General features: G+C 40.4%; 1 protein-coding gene across 2 annotated transcripts in view; it reads right to left on the bottom strand.

Annotated features, from left to right (window-relative positions):
- Nucleotides 1–16,282, bottom strand: part of NID1 (nidogen 1) — a 50,120-nt gene extending 33,838 nt beyond the window's left edge. For both annotated transcript variants that reach the window (XM_051614673.1, XM_051614674.1), the window contains exons 1-8: nt 16,091–16,282; nt 9,140–9,439; nt 7,686–7,915; nt 6,340–6,767; nt 4,956–5,105; nt 3,379–3,630; nt 2,077–2,277; nt 14–259 (exon numbers count right to left, since the gene is read on the bottom strand). In XM_051614673.1, coding sequence (XP_051470633.1) covers nt 14–259; nt 2,077–2,277; nt 3,379–3,630; nt 4,956–5,105; nt 6,340–6,767; nt 7,686–7,915; nt 9,140–9,439; nt 16,091–16,282 — 1,999 coding nt within the window. The remainder of the gene's footprint in view (nt 1–13; nt 260–2,076; nt 2,278–3,378; nt 3,631–4,955; nt 5,106–6,339; nt 6,768–7,685; nt 7,916–9,139; nt 9,440–16,090) is intronic.
- Between the last annotated feature and the right edge of the window lie 2,922 nt (nt 16,283–19,204).

The following is a 19,204-nucleotide window of genomic DNA, read 5'->3' as shown; positions in this document are numbered from 1 at the left end:
AATTCATACATACCACTGATTGGGCCGATGGAATTACTCATAGCGTATCGCAGAATCTGCTCATCTCGGTTATACAGGACAAATACACTGTCCACTGAGAGCTGCTGAGTGGCAGAAGCAGCATGGTGAGAGTCATCATGAATGCATTCATCAAACGAGATGGTCTGTCGCCACTGATAGGCACCCGTGTAGGTGGGTGCAACCCCATCCCTTTCTGGCTCTGTCACCGTGTACTCCCTGGTGGACGATGAAGTGATCACTGTAACATGGCAACAAACACACTGATCAGAATGGAGAGCAAAAATATTCTGCCCAATGCTACCTGTAGACTTGGGATACACGCTGAGCAGTGTAAACAGGAATTCCAATGGCAAGAAGGAATGAAAGCGCTATTTTCCATGCAAAGGAGTAGGCATTTGACTAGGCTTGCTCTGTTCCTGCATATCACAGCCTTGAGGAATGAGTCATATAATTTATCTTGACATATCTAAAAAATCTAACTTTACTTTGTGCGTTACCAGGTAAAGAAAGAAAAATTCAACTCAGGAATCTTAGAGGTTTCTTTAGATGAACTTACATAATGGATCTACAAACTAAGAAGGACAAAAGCCATGTCATCAGCACCAAGTTACATCCATTTTTAGCTCAATGTGGTCTACTGGCCTTGGATTTTGACAGTCTTGAAGAGGGTGCATGTCTGAGAGCTCTTTATGCTTCACAACAGTTTTCTGTCTTGTGAGAAAGCTCCTCAGAACTCCACTGATCTTCATATGGATACCAGAACACAGCGGTATCAATCCACATGCAACTGTTAGCAAAAGCTGCATTTCTGCTAAGTAATGGTCTATCAGAAATGTCATAGGGCAGCAGAAGAATAAGTGAGTACTTGTAAATCAAATCCAGCCTGAATGATGCCTCCTTCCAGCCCCTTACTTTTCCTCCATTTAAATATCATTTCTGCCAAGGCAGGTGTTCCACAGAGCACACACTGCTCAAACAACTCCTCCAAAACTCTGAAATTGTTCAGCCCAAAGCAGAAGCTTTCTGCTACCTCCATCTCCTCCTCCTCACAGTTCAGAATGACAGGCAAAGTAGCAAGGGGTGTCCCTCATTGGCTACCAAAGTCAGACATTAGTGGATATAAGGCAGTGATGATGCAACTACACCATTTTCAGCTATCTCTGTCAAAGTGTGCCCTTGGAGCAAAGTGTATTCTCTCCAGTATTCATGTGCTCCTGGGTGCACCACAGCCTGCTTCCTCTTCACTGCTCTTTGACAGCTGGGCTGGCCAACCAGCAGCAACACTCCAACCACACTTGGTTTTGCTGTGTTGAAACACCTGTAATTTTACCCAGGAAGAGGAAAGCAAAAGGAGAGAGATTCCCCTCTAAATATTGAAATGAAGAATGGCTTTCTTACCAAATCTCAGAGTCAGAGATAAGAAAGAGAAAGCAGCGTGGGAGGCGAGAGAGACAGGGAGAGAAGTACTGAAGAGACAATGGAGGAAACTGATAAGGGAATTAAGAAGCTCCTGATTTTCTGCTCAATTATTCAAATTCAGCTCATGTAATACTAACAAAATCTTGCTACAAACACAAGGCACAGTCATTGCAATGCAGTTTACATAACACATACTGGTGAATAACTGGTTTGCAGTGTTCTCAGAGAAGACCAAAGCCCACCTGACGAACATTACCAGAAAAAGGTATACAGCAGTACAGTTCTTACTAAAGAGCTGTGGACCCTACAAAAAAGCTTTGCAACTGGTATGATTGTGATCAGCAGTTTAAAAAATGAGACCAATGAAAAGGGAAATCACTAGAGTTTTGTAAAAGAAGAGCTCAGAGAAAGTTAAACATTTTTTTCAATTAAAATATTTGAATGGGATAATGCAAATATTTCTAAATTCACCTTCTTCTGGAACCTGTTCTTAAAGGCAAAAAGCAACTTTCTGTAAATTGAAGGATCCTGAGTACACTTGCTACAAAGGAAATAAAATAATGTTTTTCAGATTGTCTTACTCTCTGCGCCAAGAAACATGCACTTTCTTATAATTTCATTCTTAGGAAACCTTACCAGAACTAGAAGTGTGATAGAGTTCAGTGTATGGCTCTATATGGACTGATGCACCAGATGGGATCTCAGGTATTCTGCCCTCCATCTCTGTGCTGATGGTAAGGTGACCATGCTCATCAATTCCACTGAACTTCTGCTTTATAACCAGCTTCTCGTTGTTGCCAAGAAAAGTCACTTCAGTTTGCCGTGTAAACTCCCCACCTAAGGAAACAGCATTAGTTAAATCACTTAACAGCAGTTTCTCAGTCCTCCGATTTAAAGTATTGCTTCCAGTAGATAAAAATATAAATTACTATTTTCCACAAGCTTAGATGCAGCTTAACTGCTAATGTAAAATAACTTTCAGAGGTAGACTGATAATATCCTTAGATAATGCAAGGAATATTTTCTTAAGCACTAAACACACTAAATTCAAGTAAGTCTGAAGAAGAAGGTTTTTTTCAAATTAAAAAAAAAAGTTCCAACAAAGATAACATTAGTAGGCCTTATCCTACTAGTTAAAATGGCAAAGGAGTTGCAAATTTAACCTCCATTAGGAATAGAGTGAGTTAAAAAATCATTAAAACCCAGTACATCTGTTTCCAAATCAAAACCAAGTGAAATGTATGTTGTAAATTCCAGGACAAACTTCAAACACACCAAATTCAAGAAAAGCCCAAAACAAAAAGAGATGTTCCACTAAATTTGCAGTACAGGGTTGTAAAGGATGACATTTTAAAAAGAAACACATGTTCTCCTAGAACAGATCAGATCAACATCTTGAAGTCATGTGCATAAGCAATGAGATTTGGCCTCAAATTCTTACAAAAAGCTGTAATTGTGAACTGGGGTTTCCTTCAAATAAGTTAAGAGAATCATTTCCATCTAACGCAGGAATTGCTTCTGTTAAAGAATTTTAGACCTTCATGAGGTCAGATTTGAATTTTTCTTTTGCTCTGTTGGCACAATCAGGCAATTAACATATTAGACCTCTAATAGATGTAGGGGCAGCTTCTTTTCCGTAGCTCTTTACAACTTAGTACCAAAAATCAGGTCCTTTTTAACAATCTCTTCCTCACACAGGAACTGGCCAAGCCATTCTTTCTAACAGACTTACATGCTTATGCACTGATGGCAAATTAAAAAGTCTGATATCTATACACTGTAAACAAGAAAAACTGTGAGAAGTCTGATGACAAAGCAATCCATTTGCAGCTCAGAATGAGTATATTTTCATCCTCTATTGCTTCTAAAGACACATTTCTCTCAAGACAGAGGAAAGCACAGCACAGTTTTTTAACATTATTTTAATGTAGAAGTTACCAGTAACACTGAATCCATTTTTATATCCTTGCTGTTCCACAGCAAACATCCATCCTATGATACCTCCAATAGAGGCAAGAGGCAGTAAAGAATACCCCAAAGTCTCTGGGATTGTGCTGATAGCAGTGTAGGCACGCCCTTGGTTCATCACAACATAGGAGTGGAGATCAGTGTTCTCAAACATAACTGGAATGGGGTTATTTCCTATAAAGATTCTTCCTTTGACTTTCCCATTGACTCTCTGAGGTGAACCTGGGAATTCAATACATTGCATCAGAACAAAAGAACAGTTCTCAACACATACTCTCCACAGAATGTGTTCAGAGTGTTCACTACGTTCAAATATATTTGTGTTGAAATAAATGGCAAACAAACGCTCCCAGAATTCGGCAGATAGGAAACTGCCTCCAAGCAGCGTGTTAATTTGCTTATGCACATAGGTACACACATGCATGTGTGCGTGGTCAGTATACAGATGACTAAGTGGCCAAAACTGCCTGAAGAGATGCCCTTTAGTCTCATTAACAGTTTTGTCTGAAAGGATAACTCCATAAACAGACTACGCCGTTACAGTATCTCTGACAGTAACTGGCATACAGAAACTTCTTTTGAAGATCACACATCATATCAATACCTACCGAATGTAAATTTGTTCATTCCCTATTAGAAGGCTAACAGCATTAGGTCGTACAATAATTGACCTATTATTCTAATCTGTTCTATTTCTTGACCATTTTAAGACTGTCAGCATTTTAAAGAAGCAACTATTTTGGACTGCTAGTTTTTTTCTGTATATAATTCCCTGCAGGCAAATTCAAATTCCATATTCATCATATACTTCTTTCCTTCTCTGAAAAATTCAGTTTTATGAACTGAAAGTGAAGCAGTAGGTTTTGCTTTCTGCCTTACAAAACACAAAGTCTGCAGTCAGCTATTTTAGTTGTTGAAATGCATCTACACACTTGAATCAAGTCACTATGAGGATTACAAGTGTATACATAAGAAATTCCTTTCTAGATTTTACACAGGAACAAAACTTAAATGGGTAGCCAACAAAAATTTGGCAGATCGGCCCTTTACTAAAGAAGCTTAAAAGTCAGACAAAGATGAGCTATGCTCTTTAGTTTGATGATCAAAATTTTTACTCATTCCTTTTAAATTGTCCATTTCTAGAGCAAGGACCACATCAGATTATAACACATTGGAACTTCACACCTAATTCTAGCAAAAAACACTTGATGCTATGCTATCTATTAAATTATGTCAATTAAAGAAGAGTTTTGTTGGGGTTTTTTTTTGGTTTGGTTTTTTTGTGTTTTTTTTTGTTGTGGTTTTTTTCTAGAAAGTCATGTTAAAATGCGTAATTCATGTGATTGACCACCTAAAATATTTTTGCTTCATTCAAAATCCACACCATTTTAGAAAGCATAGCTCATGTTTTAACATACCTTTCAATATATCTCAGTGGGGTCTTTCAAAAAGTATTTTAACCACTTCTTGAGTACTGAAAACAGGCCACATCATTCAAGAACCCCATGTTTAATTGCAACTTCTGTACTTAATTTTTAAAAAGTTACCTTCTGCTACACATTGTCTGCCATTTCCTTTGTAACCAGCAATACAGCTGCAACAAAACCCGTTGGGATAATCTTTGCAAACAGCATGAACAGAGCACTGGTGGCGGTTGTTGGCACAGGTCTGTTGGACATCTGTGTGGTAGCGAAACACTGCAGAAAATAAGGCCAGACATGTAATTCCTATAGTATTCACATATCCCTGGTTTAGTTTAAAAATATCTCTAGACTCACTTGATGAGTTTTTTCATTTTCTCTTTAAGGAAAATACACAATTGAGATTGATTTTTGCTAACCCTATTATGCTCCAGGAACAGCTTACTATATTTTGCAGAAAACATCAAGGCTGCTCCCTCCCTGGAGGTGTTTAAGGCCAGGCTGGATGAGGCTTTGCGTAACTTGGTCTAGTGGGAGGTGTCCCTGCTCATAGCAGGGAGGCTGGAACCTGATGATCTTTAAGGTCCCTTCCAACCTTAACCATTCTATGACTCCTTGTTAGAAAACTTTTTAATTCCATTTACTTCAGCAGATCAATATTACTACAGATAATTCAACTGTCTTGGCAAAACTAGCCATTTAGTAATTTTAACCTGTCCTTGTTTCCAAACCAAAGCAAAAGGAGTCTTTCCAGCCTCAGAACAAAACACAGCATCATGGTAACCAGGACCATACATCAACTGATGCACCCTGTAATCCTACTTGTTTTACCCTATTATTTCACGGAGATAGAAATTCTCACATCTGCTTGAAGAAACAAGTAACACATGGGCAGTCAGTCACACTGTTTTGAATGTTCTATAAACACTTCCTTAGAAGTCAGAAGCGCTAATCCTACCCTTGTAAAACCTGAGGTCATGAAACCCTAGCCAAGCATTTTTACAACAATTACTATTTCCAACCATTAGTAAACCACCTGTAATCAGTAACACATCTGTCAAAGAAAAAAAACAAGTTTCTGTAGAACTGATCTTAAAATCCCTACCAGGAACAACCACTTAATGCAGCTACTCAAGTTAAATCATACCTTTAATAACAGCCCTTGGCAAAAAAGATGGGGAAATCCATTCCCACTACAGAAGTGTCAATTTTAGCAATACAGTTATCTTTATAGGAAGTTTTCCTTTGGAGGGATTCAGGTTCCATAGACACACTGTACATGTGCCCTCCTGTGAGATCAATTGAGTAACTAGTTTACTAGACTGGCAAGATCTGAATTTGAGGTGACATCCGAGTTAACTATGTCTATAAATTACACAAACTTATTAAATGTGTCCAGATTTTCAGATACAAAGGTATTGAGAAGGAAATTGATTGTTTCTTTAGTAGCTCAATTTCTTGCATGCCTATCCATATATTAGAAGGACCCAAGCTATTCAGAAGACCTTACCTATACCAGTTTCATCAAATTCTTCCACATCTATGACTTGGGGTTGCTGTGGGGGGAACTGCTGGACGTGGAACTGGCGAGGTGGAGCTTTCGCTGTTGGGAAATCTTGATGACTATAAAAAGAATCAGTTGAAGGTGTTCCCGTCACATCTTGGTATGAAGTCAGAAAGTCTTCTGTAGCTAGCTGAGGAACACTGTACGTAACGTGGAGCTGATCCTCTTCTGTGCTGTCCATGCTACTGGTGACATGCTGCTGTCTTATTTCAGTGGAGCCATAGTCTGACATAAAAGGTTTTGAAGTCATCTCCTGGTCTTGTTCATCAGTCTCTACAGTCTCCAAAACATTGCTGATCTTGGCAGGCACAATACTGTCAGACGAGCTCCCAATCTCGAACACCCAGACACCCTGCTTCCCAGCATTGCTGCTTCTATCAAAGAGATGCATATGCAAAATTAAAATGATCAAGCACAAGTTGTGTGTTATTTCTAGGCTACACAAAAGGTTACGCTTCATGAGAATTATCAGGACAAAACTGTCAAATTATCTTATCTACATACTCATCTTCAGCTATAAGACACCCCAGACAGGTTGTATAGCATTTCTTTCTCCACACCCAGAGCTCTCTTTTTGAGAATTTCTAGCAATCTCCTCTCCAAAGTGATGGGAGCAGAAGCAAATATTTGAGCCACAAAGATTTTGCTAACACCTACTAGAACTTTCTAACTAATTCCCTTTCCTTCTTGTTTACTTTTTCTTTCAAAAGAAAATAACCAAAACAGCCCAGGATAGACTTTAAAGAGTTGAAGTCTTAAGTGGTCCTATTTTTAGAAGGGCTAAGTATACAGCAGCTCCTACCAGTGACAATGGAGCTATGGACTTTTGACAAATTAGATCAAAGTCTATGTTTTTCAGTGATGTTTAGTGATACGACAAGGGGCAATGAGTGCAAACTGGAACATAGGAGGTTCCACGTAAACATCAGAAAAAAAATTCTTTACTGTGAGAGTGACAGAGCACTGGAACAGGCTGCCCAGAGAGGTTGTGGAGTCTCCTTCACTGGAGACATTCAAAACCTTCCTGGACACGTTCCTGTGTGATGTGGTCTAGGTGATCCTGCTCTGGCAGGGGGGTTGGACTAGATGATCTTTTGAGGTCCCTTCCAACCCCTAAGATTCTGTGATTCTGTGAAGTCCTCATATTCCTCAAGAGGGTAGATATTTATCAGTGGTGGAGTTTGTGATTTCTCATGCAATGGCTAATGGGATCTTTGAGCAATGCTACAATTAAGAAAATCATGAAACTCCTTGAAGTTTTCTTGAAGGATTAAACAAACAAAAAAGCATACTGGTGCAGGTTTCTAATGCTGTCTTCATCATTAGCAATCACGTTGTAGGATCCTGGCTTTTCCCAAAAGTAGTAGTTTGTAGAGGCTTGACTAAAGCCAACCATAGCAGGAATCTTTCCATCATCATTCTTGGTGTATGTACTATAGAACTGCAAACTATCTTCTGGATAAAGGAAAATAGCATAGGAACTGGAGTCAGAAGAGGCTAAAACAGCCTGGAATGTGTTTCTCTGTGGAAAAAAATTAACATCAATTTACTCATGGAAAAATATTTGAGATAGGAAACAGAGTAATTTTTTTAAACACAAAGTCAAAATCAGAATTTCCATCACACATAATATACCTCCTAGAATAAATCAACATTATGCAAGCTTATGTTTTTCTAATGCAGTTTCAGCTTTAGCATGCAAAAACATTAAAAAGAAAACATTATCAAAGGCCAGTTAAATCCGCTAGGAAATAGACAGAGAGGCTAGCTAAAACATAACAATTTTAAGTTCTGTATGGTGCAGAGGATGCTGTATCATGTCCTTAAAATAAAAAGTGTGATGTGCTAGACTAAACAGAGAAATTCAGTAAAGAGTATATTTAAAGAAGAGTTCAAATCTCATGTTGCTGCAAGTGTCTTTTCCTGTAGGAACACTCCTACGTAGTGTAGGAACCATTGAGACAGTATCTCAGACATCAGCTATTCATCACTACCAGAGTGCAGAATCATCACTGTGAACAAAATGGTTCTGTCGGGTCAGGCACCAGAAATTAATCTTTGACAATGTAAGATTTTCTAAGTTGTGGTAATGTTATCAACTTTATGTATTGTGAGCAGGCTCATCAGCAGGAATAACTATGGTGCACAAAGCTACATATCTTCGCAGAAGAGTACCTAAGTTTAAAAAGGGAAAATGGTTTGCAAGTAATAAAAAGAAAACCAACACCCTCTAACTTCTTTATTCAATACTAGCTACAAACCATATCCTTGCATGACCTTTTTAGGAATGCAATGTCATCTGCCCAAAACATATTCACAGTTTAAAGTTCCTATTAGTCCATATACCTATCAGATTTTAGATAGTTTGATGTCAAAATGACTTAAGAGCGTGCTAAAAGATGCAAGTCAACTGGATTATATTGCACAGATGGAGGACAGGATATTCTATTATTTCAGTTCTTAATGGACCACACTTGACATTTGAAGTAAGAGTTGTCAGGGAATACAAATAAATCAGCTATGTAAATTCAAGCATTTTACTCTGAATGCATAAAATACTGTAAAATAAAAAGTAAAAATTCTGTAAACTCCTATTCCTCCATAGCCTTTTCAACAACAAAATACATTCTTAACTGTACAGGATTCATTTAAACACAAAGGAACTCAAGCCTTTGAACCAACAGGTTACAATGTTACACTTCAGATGAACATGTTCAAGTGCCTTAAAGATCTGATTAACATTCACCTTTTCTTCCAAAGCATGATCTTCTCCTGGTGCCTGGTAAGGAGCCACGAGCTTCCAGGTAACAATGACAACACTGCTGGGATCAAAAGTAGTCTCAGGAAAGCCTCTTTTGATATAGTCTGATGCAAGTTGCAAGACATCTGAGGATGAATCTTCTCTGTAATACACATTTCCACGTCCACCTGTTGTGTCCAGGTCAGCCATAAAAGGAGCAATAGCCCCAAAACTGACTGGAAATTGACCAAGATACTTTTCTTCACTTGAAGGTTCATTCACTGCAATAATCCCATTAGTGGCAACCTAATAAGAAGATGGAAATTATGAGAGGTACTGTTCATATGGCTGTCTCCCACACCTATGTGCTCTAGATCACAATATTTTCACTGCATTTCCAAAACAAATTAAGGAAAAAGTCAGTCCTGTACTTATAAGTAATGGAATCTTTTCAAGCTTTTGTTTTTTTATCCTATGTCAGGAGTCCTGGGATTTCAGTTGCTCAAAACCAGAGGTCTGCTTCATGGATAGACCAACTTTTTTTTGCCTAGGTAAGATTTTCGCTATTTAGCTTTCAGACATTTATCGCCTCTTCTAACAAAGATACACATACCCATCACATTTCAAAAGTTTCTAGATCTTTCTCACCAAAAGACCCAGCGTAGCCCCTCTGTGAGTCTGTCAAGAATTGTGTACCAGCCCTTCCAGATGACCAAAAGCTCTTCTACTTTTCAGTCTCCTGAAGAGCTGTTTTACAACAGCTTGATTTGGGTTAGTAAGGATGAAGCAAGTATTTGCAACAGTTCCTCCCCCATTTAACCAGTGACCTAGATTCTTACCTAGTATAAAGCTGAGAGGACTACAGAGAAGCTTTATCAAAATCATAGCAAACCCCCTGGGAATGGGGGCAAAGGAGGATGCTTTGAGCTTCCTTGCTATTGCAACACTGTCTCAGAAGCTGATAGAACTTCTGAGCAAAGAACTTATCTACACATAGATTCCCATTCAAAAACTGCTCCATGCTTAAGTATCATAATAACTTCAGTGAAAGTCTTCTGAGAAGACGTACAGATTTCTCTTAGCCTGGCTAGGGCTGCTGTAATGTTCAGTTCATTCCACTACACTCATCCTCCTAGGAACTTCTCTGTGATGGTGGAAGTTTGACTGCAACAAGCTGCTGCTCACTCTTCAGATACACTGTGAGCACAGCTCCTATCCCTGAGGCTACAGACAGAATTTCTATAGCATATACAGCACACTCTGCAAATTCCCATACAGTTGAATGCCCTGACACAGTTCTGTGGAAAATAGCTCTATTATTTGGAAATCAAAGCAAAACAGACCAAAAAGCTTTAACAAATATTACTGAAATTCTTGGTCTGAAAATGCGTACAGACTAGCTCAGGGAGATTTAACTGGTCAGTAAGATGATGACTCACAGCCCAGCCACTTCTGAGTAAAAATAAAATGAATACATACATACATACACACAGAGTCAGATGCAAGTGTGACAGCCAAACCCCTTTGGCAAACCAAAGCTAACTTTCACAGCCACAGAAGAAGCAAGCAAGACTACAGGAATAAGGCTTCAACGCAGTGCATAAGCTGCTCACACACTGCTTTTTATCCCGGGCCCTTCCTCCAGACGTGTGTGACACCGTAGAAATTGGACACATACAAACATATTTCCACGTTTTTGACTACCCAGATAAGAGAACACATCTGAATACCTGCAGACAGCCACACATTCACCACTCTAGAGCTGCTGCCACACATGCAGATGACTTAGAAAGGGACAGAGGTCCCAAAACTGGCTCCACAAGCTATAAAACTAAAAGTGCAATCTCCCATAGGTTTATCTCACTCATGGGGATTCTTGTGAAGCCAAGAAGAACCTAACTACTGCTGAATATTTTCACACAGTCAAGACGTTCACAACATTCCACAATCTTTATGAATGCTTGGAAGAGGGTCAGAATGGCCACCATAACTTGGACCTCAAAGGCCTCTAGCCCAGTTGCCTGTCCCCATCTATACCTGCTAGATTATGGATTCAGCAGAGCCAGAGAAAGACGTGCACATACATCTCCAATCAGCTTCCAACCACATTCAGTTCAAGGGATTCCCTGTGGTTTGGCTGTTTATTCATTCTCAGTGGATCTCCTTCACATATTTGTCAAGTCTTCCCTTCAACATATATAAACTTTAGGCATCCACAAACATCCCTTACAAAGAAATTCCACAGATCTGTGACTCATATCCTGAGGTCTTGTTTGTTTTCAGTCTGGCTCCCAGCTTCACTTGATGGCCCCTAGTTTTTGTACTGGGACACAGTCAAATCCTACCCAGTGTCTCACTCTTTGTCATTTCTCCTCCAGAAGGAAGACCCCCAGCCTATTGACACACTCCCTGTATAAGAGCTGTTCCCTGCTTCTGATCATTCTCAACATCTCAAAATTTTTCTTCCCCCTTTCTACCATATATATTTGGAGACAAGGAGGTCACTACTACACGTATTCTTCAAGACACAGATAAATTGTGGGCTGCACTACAAACATCTTGGCAACATCTTTTAAAATCTGGACCACCATTACTATTGGTATGCATAGCAAATGAGAAAAACTGTAGTACAGGAACTCATACTACAAATCACCCCTTCAATTACAGTACACACCTATACCTTGAACCCTCCTCTTTTGGTTACCCAGGACGTCAGTGCGTGCCTCGCCACAGGCTAGTGGTCAATCAGTTTGGTATATAATGGTTAGCAAGAGCCATTAGCTAAACTTCGCAAACAGTTCACACAGTATATAGGAGCATATGCTTTTAAACGGCTTGATGTATGCTGACGGTATTGTCTGCAGATACATAATCTCATTAGTTGTTACAGGGAAAAATACTAAAAAAGTTAAGATCACGTAAAAAAAGGGAAGTCAGCTTTATGTGTGAACAGTATACCCGAGATATATAAGTAGTATATCATGGTAATGCAGGTGGTGTTAGGAAGGGGAAGGAGAAGCTGAATATTGTGTTTTTTCCTTGAATCATTTGGGACTTTACAGTGGCCACAGATCCTAAGGTGAACTATGAATTTTAAGAATACAGAACTAAAAAGAAAGTATGGGTTACCCCACTCTAGACCCTGCAATTGCAGGCAGCCATGGACCAGAAAGGTTCCCAGAACATCTATTTCATCTGTACACTAGAAAATGTCTTGTATTGCTTTAAAGCAAAGCTAAACCTCTAAAAATTAAAAGCCATCAATTATACTATACCACTGGAAGACAGAAGGGAAGATGCCAGGCATTAAGACGTTTCAGCAAGGAGATGCACTTCACCTTTAAAGTAATAAATTTAGAATAAATTAAGTTTTTCCCTTCCTTTTCCTTGCTTACACTTTTTGTACAAAAGCACCCCTCTCCCACTCTACATCCTCTTGTGACAGATGACTGGTGTTGGAAGTATTTTAAACAAATTCCATGCTCTTCATCAGATTTGATATGAGCAGACTCTGCGGCTGCATGGTTCCTCATTTACGGCAGAGATTAAAATAACAGTAAGATAAAATATAATCAGGACTAGTTAACACTACAGAACAAAGTAGAGACCAGAAGAAATTACTTAAAATATGGCATTCCTCTTTTCACCTACCTATCAGAGGCATGGTTCTGACTATTCATTTCCTATCTTCCTAAAAAATTAAATGCAACAAGTAATTTTATTCAGGAGATTTAAAAATGGCAACCTCATTTTCCTTTGTTTGTAGTTTATAAATGAGACAGTGCAGTTTAAAATGTATAGGGAATATTTGGTTGCAAGTACTCTTATCACCCAGAAAATATTTGCAAGCTATTAAATGAAAATAAATATACAGACTGCTCACTTTGTGAAGAGATTGTTAGTGTAGAGAAAGAACATCTATAATTACTGAAAAAATGTTTCTCGTTTTCAGATTTACCGATACATTTATATTGACAAAGATGGTGAACACTTAACTTTACTATGCTCCTTTTAAGGTCACACAGATAGGTTGAAGTGTGAACACCAAAATAAAGAGAAATAATTCAGGGTAAATATTAAGTTTCATTAAAGTATCATTCCTGTCAAACAGGAAAAAAAAAAGGCCTCAGGTGGGCGTTGTCTAAAGACCAGCTGTACTGTACATCTTTCCTTTTAGGGTATAATACTATTTAACTTGACAGGAACTAACACAGATTTATTTTTAGCATGCTAAACTTCTGGATTACACACATAGTTAACATACATTTGTAGTTTGTAGCAGAACAAATCGCACACACTCTGTTACAGGTCCACCCTGAAAAACCAAGTCAGGAGAGGGCAGTACAAAGTAACAAAGTACTTCCATTTAAAGAAAAAGTGTATCTGCATGGACATAACAAACATTAAAATTTCAAACAAATGTGGTGTTTTTCCCTGCTCAGTTACTAGACATTTTGAGGACTTGAGTATTTCTGACTAAGGAGCTTTAGAACAATTTAATTTATTTGTATAATGAAGGGGCAGTTGACTTAAAGCAGTAAAATTTTCTAATATAAACATGACCAACTATTCATTTTGGAAGTTAATAAAAGTAAAAATTAACAAACTGATCCAAGCTTGCCTTGAAGGACTCTGGTTCTTCCCTAAAAGGAAGTAATCTTTGATCTTGAACATTTCCACATCAGTGAGCCCTAGTGTAAACTGAAAAAGCCTTAATGAAAGTGTTCTATTAAAACAGATGAGTATGGGTTAGTAACAGGATTCAATGTTATAAATCCTGCACAGGAAAACACCACCTTGAAGATTACAATGTGTGAAAGTCTGTTTCCACTTAAAGTGAATAAAACCTCTTGCTTCTGTCTATGAAATGAAAGAAGTTTTGTTGCCAGGGATTTTATGGCAAGCTGATACTAAACAATTATTCTTCAGAACTCCTTTTTACTCATGTGCAGACCTAACTCAACTCAGCTTCTCAATTGTTGGAAAAAATAGAGAACTCACATAAATTTTCAAATTACTGAAAGCAAAACTTGCAAAAATCAAGCACTCAAAATTCAAGATAACCTTATCTAATTATTCCAGTGAAGCTGAAGTATTTCATCACAACAACCCAAAATCTGATTCAGAAATTCCTTTAAGGATTATGATGCATTTCTACCAACACCACACCTTGTTTGTATCAGTCTGATAATATTTACTATCAACTAGCAGTACTTTGGTATATTTTGCTTACGGAATAACATTATAGAGCTTAGTACTGAGTAATCCTGCTGAAAGGGCCCTAAAAGTGATTCTGGAATAGCCTCTATATTGGCACTCTTCCAGATAAAAACTAACCTGAACTGTTCCGGTTTTATGGCATGGGCAAGTAACAAGATAATTAAACTAAAGAAACCTAGTGTTCTTTAACAATATACTGCTCTTTGAAAACTCTGTCCCCTTTCTGTCACTTATCTGATGAGCTATTTGTTATCTTTGCCTCTCAGTGACTGGATACACAGACCACTATCTTTCAAGAATATGTCTGTGCTTCAGAAAGTTTTTTTTTTTACTTGGGTTGGCTAATCAGTGACCAAACAGAGTATGGAAGACAAGACAACTAAGTAAGGATCAAATTGAAGTCTGAACTCCACTTGCTACTTGTCAAGTACTCCATCCTTACTGTCAGCTTCAGTTAACAACACTCATTTTCCACACAGGCATAACTTGAATCCCTCAACATTTTGGATTTCAAATGTGATTTCAGGGTTTATCTAGGAAGGGGCAGTGTGGACAATGAAACAGAGCACAACTCAAGTGGCAGCACTAATATAATTCAGTGTAATGCAAGCATGTTAAATCTTCAGTGAATACCCATAAAAGGGACTCTTAGCACATGAGAACTACATTGAAAAGCTTGTGGCCACATGAAGGTCTAGTTTCCCAAGTGTTTCCATGAAGATTAGTCCTCAAAGTTGCATCTTAGACCCATGGTGCTAAAGCATATTGGCTTATCTGGACAGGGAGAAGGGTTTTGTTCTGATTAGGTTAACACTCTGAACACACTGAGCCTTCCCTATGAAGACCTTTCTTAATGTGCTAGTTATAGCATCTCCAACTGTCAGCCTAGATGAGGCTTCAGGGGAAAAGAGGAAACGAAAAAACAGCCAGCACTCTTGCAGAGTTCTGAAGACGTGCTGCCCTCTGACTTTTTTCTTTTTTCTGACTACTTCTGAGCAGCTCTGCTCCAGACAATGTGTTTTCAATCCCATCTTTATATACTAAATGTCCTCCACTAGCTATAAACACACGCACACGCTATTCCAGCCTGCAGATTTTGCTACGAGGCACACAAACGTGAATGAGGTCTGCCTGCAGCCCTCAGCCTGCAGCTGTTCAGGATGTGCTTTTCCCCTACCCAAGAGACCCTTGAGCAATTAACATCTCAGGCTGCCCAAGGCATGAAGGAGCAGAACAGCATCATGCCCAGTGCTAAGAGATGCAAGTCCCGAACAGGTCAGGAGAGTTTCAGTTTTGCGACTTGGCATGCTGAAGCACACAAAACACAGACCACAAGGACGTTCCCTAGCTGGACATGCACCCTACGCGGGAGCACGGAAAGCGCCCGGGGATGGTGTTCACCGTGGATAACCGATTACATTCTCTTAACCCTCCTACTGTCTGTTCCATTGCCTCCACTGACCGTGTGCATCGCAAACAAGCAGTAACAGCCACAGTGTGTGAGGGGAGTTAACAGGGCCTGATACCTCACTGAACAGAAGCGGAAAAATTAAGCTCTTTGGACCGACTTCTGCCTGCGGCGCTCACACGACAGAGCGCCAGTGAAGCCCAACAAGCACCACCTCGCACCAACCCCAAGCCAGGGGACAAACCCCGCGTCCCGGGGAGTCCCCAACACCCTTTCCGACCCTCCGGCAGCCGCAGCGGGGCCCCGCGCCCTCCCGGCCCCACACTCACGTAGAGGGAGCGGACGGCGGTGCCGTAGAAGCGCAGCGCCGCGCTCAGCTCCAGCGCCGCCGAGCGCGCATCGTCTCCGGGCTCCAGCGCCGCGTCGCCGCGCTCCGGGCCGTGCGGCAGCAGCGGCAGCCGCGGGGCGGGCAGCGCCAGGGGCAGCAGGGCCAGCAGCGCCCAGCTCTGCGCGGCGCGCATCCCGGCGGCTCCGGGAGCGGCAGCGCTGCCCCGCCGCTATAAGGGCGGGCGGCGGGGGGCGGCCGGGCCGGGCGGCGGCCAATGGTTGCGTGGGGGGGCGAGGGGGCGGGCGGGACCCACCGCCCCCCGGGCGCCCTCGGTTCGGCTCCGCCCGCCGCCGGGACCCCCCGGGGGCCGCTCTCACGGCCGGCAGCCGCAGGGCTGGGTCTCGGCTCCGGGCTTCGCCCGCCGCCCCTGAGGCTACCAGAGCAAAGCGGCCTCAGCCCCGGCACGGGGGGCGATCCCTCTGGAGCGCTGGGCTGGTGGGACCCAGTGGATTTTATCCTGCTAACCACTGCTACAAAACTGGTCTCTTGGCTGGATCACCACCTGTGCACAGACCCATCCACAAAGATACCTCAAGGTACCTAGCTGAGGCGTCTTTCTCCTCAGCTGCCAAATGGATACTTAAACTACAAGCAGTTAAGCAAATTGTAACTTCCTACTTACATTAAATACACACACTGGAATGCTACGAACTGCCTTCAGAATCATCCTCCCATTACCACCTTCCCTCTTCAGCATAAGCCTGTTTCCAAGCCTGCAGAACCTGAAGGCAAGACGTGGTTGTGCAATGCAGCTCCATAGCAAGAGAAGGCCTAAATTAAACCCCATGACACCCCCAGAATCCCATATTCACATTCACAACATAAACATGTAATTTCTATCAGGCTTCAAGTTTTCATAGCCATGTTTTCCCTCAATATGAAAGTCAGTGTCAACCAGAGAAAGATAAGAGCACAAGAAGAAAACTCTTGAGAGGGCAACATTCTCCTGTCAGATCCACATAATTTCCTAGTATTACATCCAGAATTTGGAGGATGAGGACCCCTGGGAAGCCAGAAACTTACTTCAGTTAATTTGAAATTGATTTGAAGGCTGAAGAATACATACATTTGCACATTTAAAACAGAGTAAAAGCCATGATATGATTAAACCTTTGTCCATTAGTCAATATACTGTGGTTGTTCAGTCTAGAGTGACCTTAAGAGGGCTGCAGTGTTTCTGTTTAGTTGAGTAAGTTTACCTTGCATGCACCCTGAGTAATAAGAGTTCTTAGTTCTAAGACTAAAAATGTATTTTTCAATTGTCCTTTCCAGCATCTTCAACAATGGCCTGAAAAAGGGATGGAAAAGCATGCTTACAACAAATGTAATTAATTGTCAGATATTAATTGCTAACACCAACCAGAATGGAGAACACAAAAGATTTTAGCAAGATTTAAGAAGGAAAGAAATGTATTCAGATGCAGACTGGAATATCACCAGCTAACACACCATGGAAAAAAATTTTCCAGAACATAGCTAGTAAATGCCAAGAAGAATATAACATTTTCAATGGATCATAAATCAGATATTACACCATTTTACAAAGAAACAGGATACCCAGAGCAGCCACTAAGATCCTGTACAACAAATGAGCAGGTTTCTTGTGTTACAAAGAGGTAAGTGACATTTTCTAAAGGAATACAATGACACTACTTTTCCAGAGATTGCTTGTGATATCAGAGATCTCACAGAAAACTCACCAGTGAAGAGAATTCAAAGTGAAACAATAAAAAAATACCAAAAGACCAGAGGGAGTGACGTAGAAAAAATTATTAAAGAACTGAATATCTGTACTTGGCTAAATAATAACAAGGAGAAGATCTGAGTAACATCTTCTGCCAAAGATACGGACTGTCTTCAATTAAAATATCTACCAATTTGTTTGGTGCTACCAAACAGACAGAGGAATTAAACAGGTGAGTTTGAGGAGTACAGATAATGAGGAGATCAAAATAACTGAAAGAAGGCATGAAACCAAGCATCAGAAAACATGGATTTGCTGAAAAATCATAGATGAGGCATAGTGGAAGCAGAATGGCAGAATGACAGAAAGTTTTGAACAGTCTGACACTAGGTTGTTGGTCTGATTATTAAACAGACCTTAAGGAGTAATTCTGTATGTGATCATGGGACAAGACAGCCCAACAGATTTTGACCCGAGTTTCTATGTTCAAACATTACTAAAATAGCCAACAGGTATACACACACATATATTTGAAAACTTTCACTGTCTATATATGAGGAGATTTGGAAAAGGGGATTGCAGATATTGTGACTCTTGTGACTTTCTCGAGCTCCTCCCCAGGTTCTATTAACAGAGATAAGGGAGCTAGTTTCCCTTTTGCTGGCATGACTGAAAGAAGGAAAGTCATGTCCCGGGCCTCTCATGATCTTCTGCTGTTCAAAGATGACAAAGCATTCTAGTGGGTGGATCATCAAAGGAAAGCGTAACCATGTGGTAATAAAATGGAGAGAATTGAGAGCATTTGGGATAATGACAGGAAAGAACAGGACTGAGGTCTGCTGAGAAGGAGCACTTTTTTAGAGAGCCAAGGTCATGGGAATCAGAGGGTTATAAGCAAAGGCAAGGCTTGCAGGAAGATCATGGAGTGACTATCATAAATTTAAATCACTCTTCTTGGAACTTAATGTTCATCGTTCATTAGAGGGGAACATGATGAGATTCCCTCTAACTCTACATGAGCCTGCATCACTATGGAGGTCACAAGACTCAGGAACAACTTCAAAAAGCATATTTTGCAGCAGAACTCTCTATAAAAAGACTGATTTTGAAGTGCTGCTACATGGTCTTGAGAAGAGATGCACATGAAGGGCAATGTTGTATGTCGCCCTCCACATTAGCACAGGATGCCGAAGACTGTAGAATCCCTTCTTTTTCTCTTGTACAGAGATGCTACAGGGCAACAAAAGGACAAGCTCCTTGGGAACCCATATCCTGTTCTGGAGAACAGCTGCGCAAGAACAGGGACGTGTTAACACTTGGCCAATGACCTGGTCAGTACAGAAGAGATATATTGCTGTCATATAATGGTAC

Source organism: Apus apus, chromosome 3 (assembly GCF_020740795.1).
Source record: "Apus apus isolate bApuApu2 chromosome 3, bApuApu2.pri.cur, whole genome shotgun sequence".
In the NCBI taxonomy this organism is placed as follows: Eukaryota; Metazoa; Chordata; class Aves; order Apodiformes; family Apodidae; genus Apus; species Apus apus.
The sequence above is the reverse complement of the archived record's forward strand: the minus strand, read 5'-3'. Positions and strand labels throughout refer to the sequence as shown.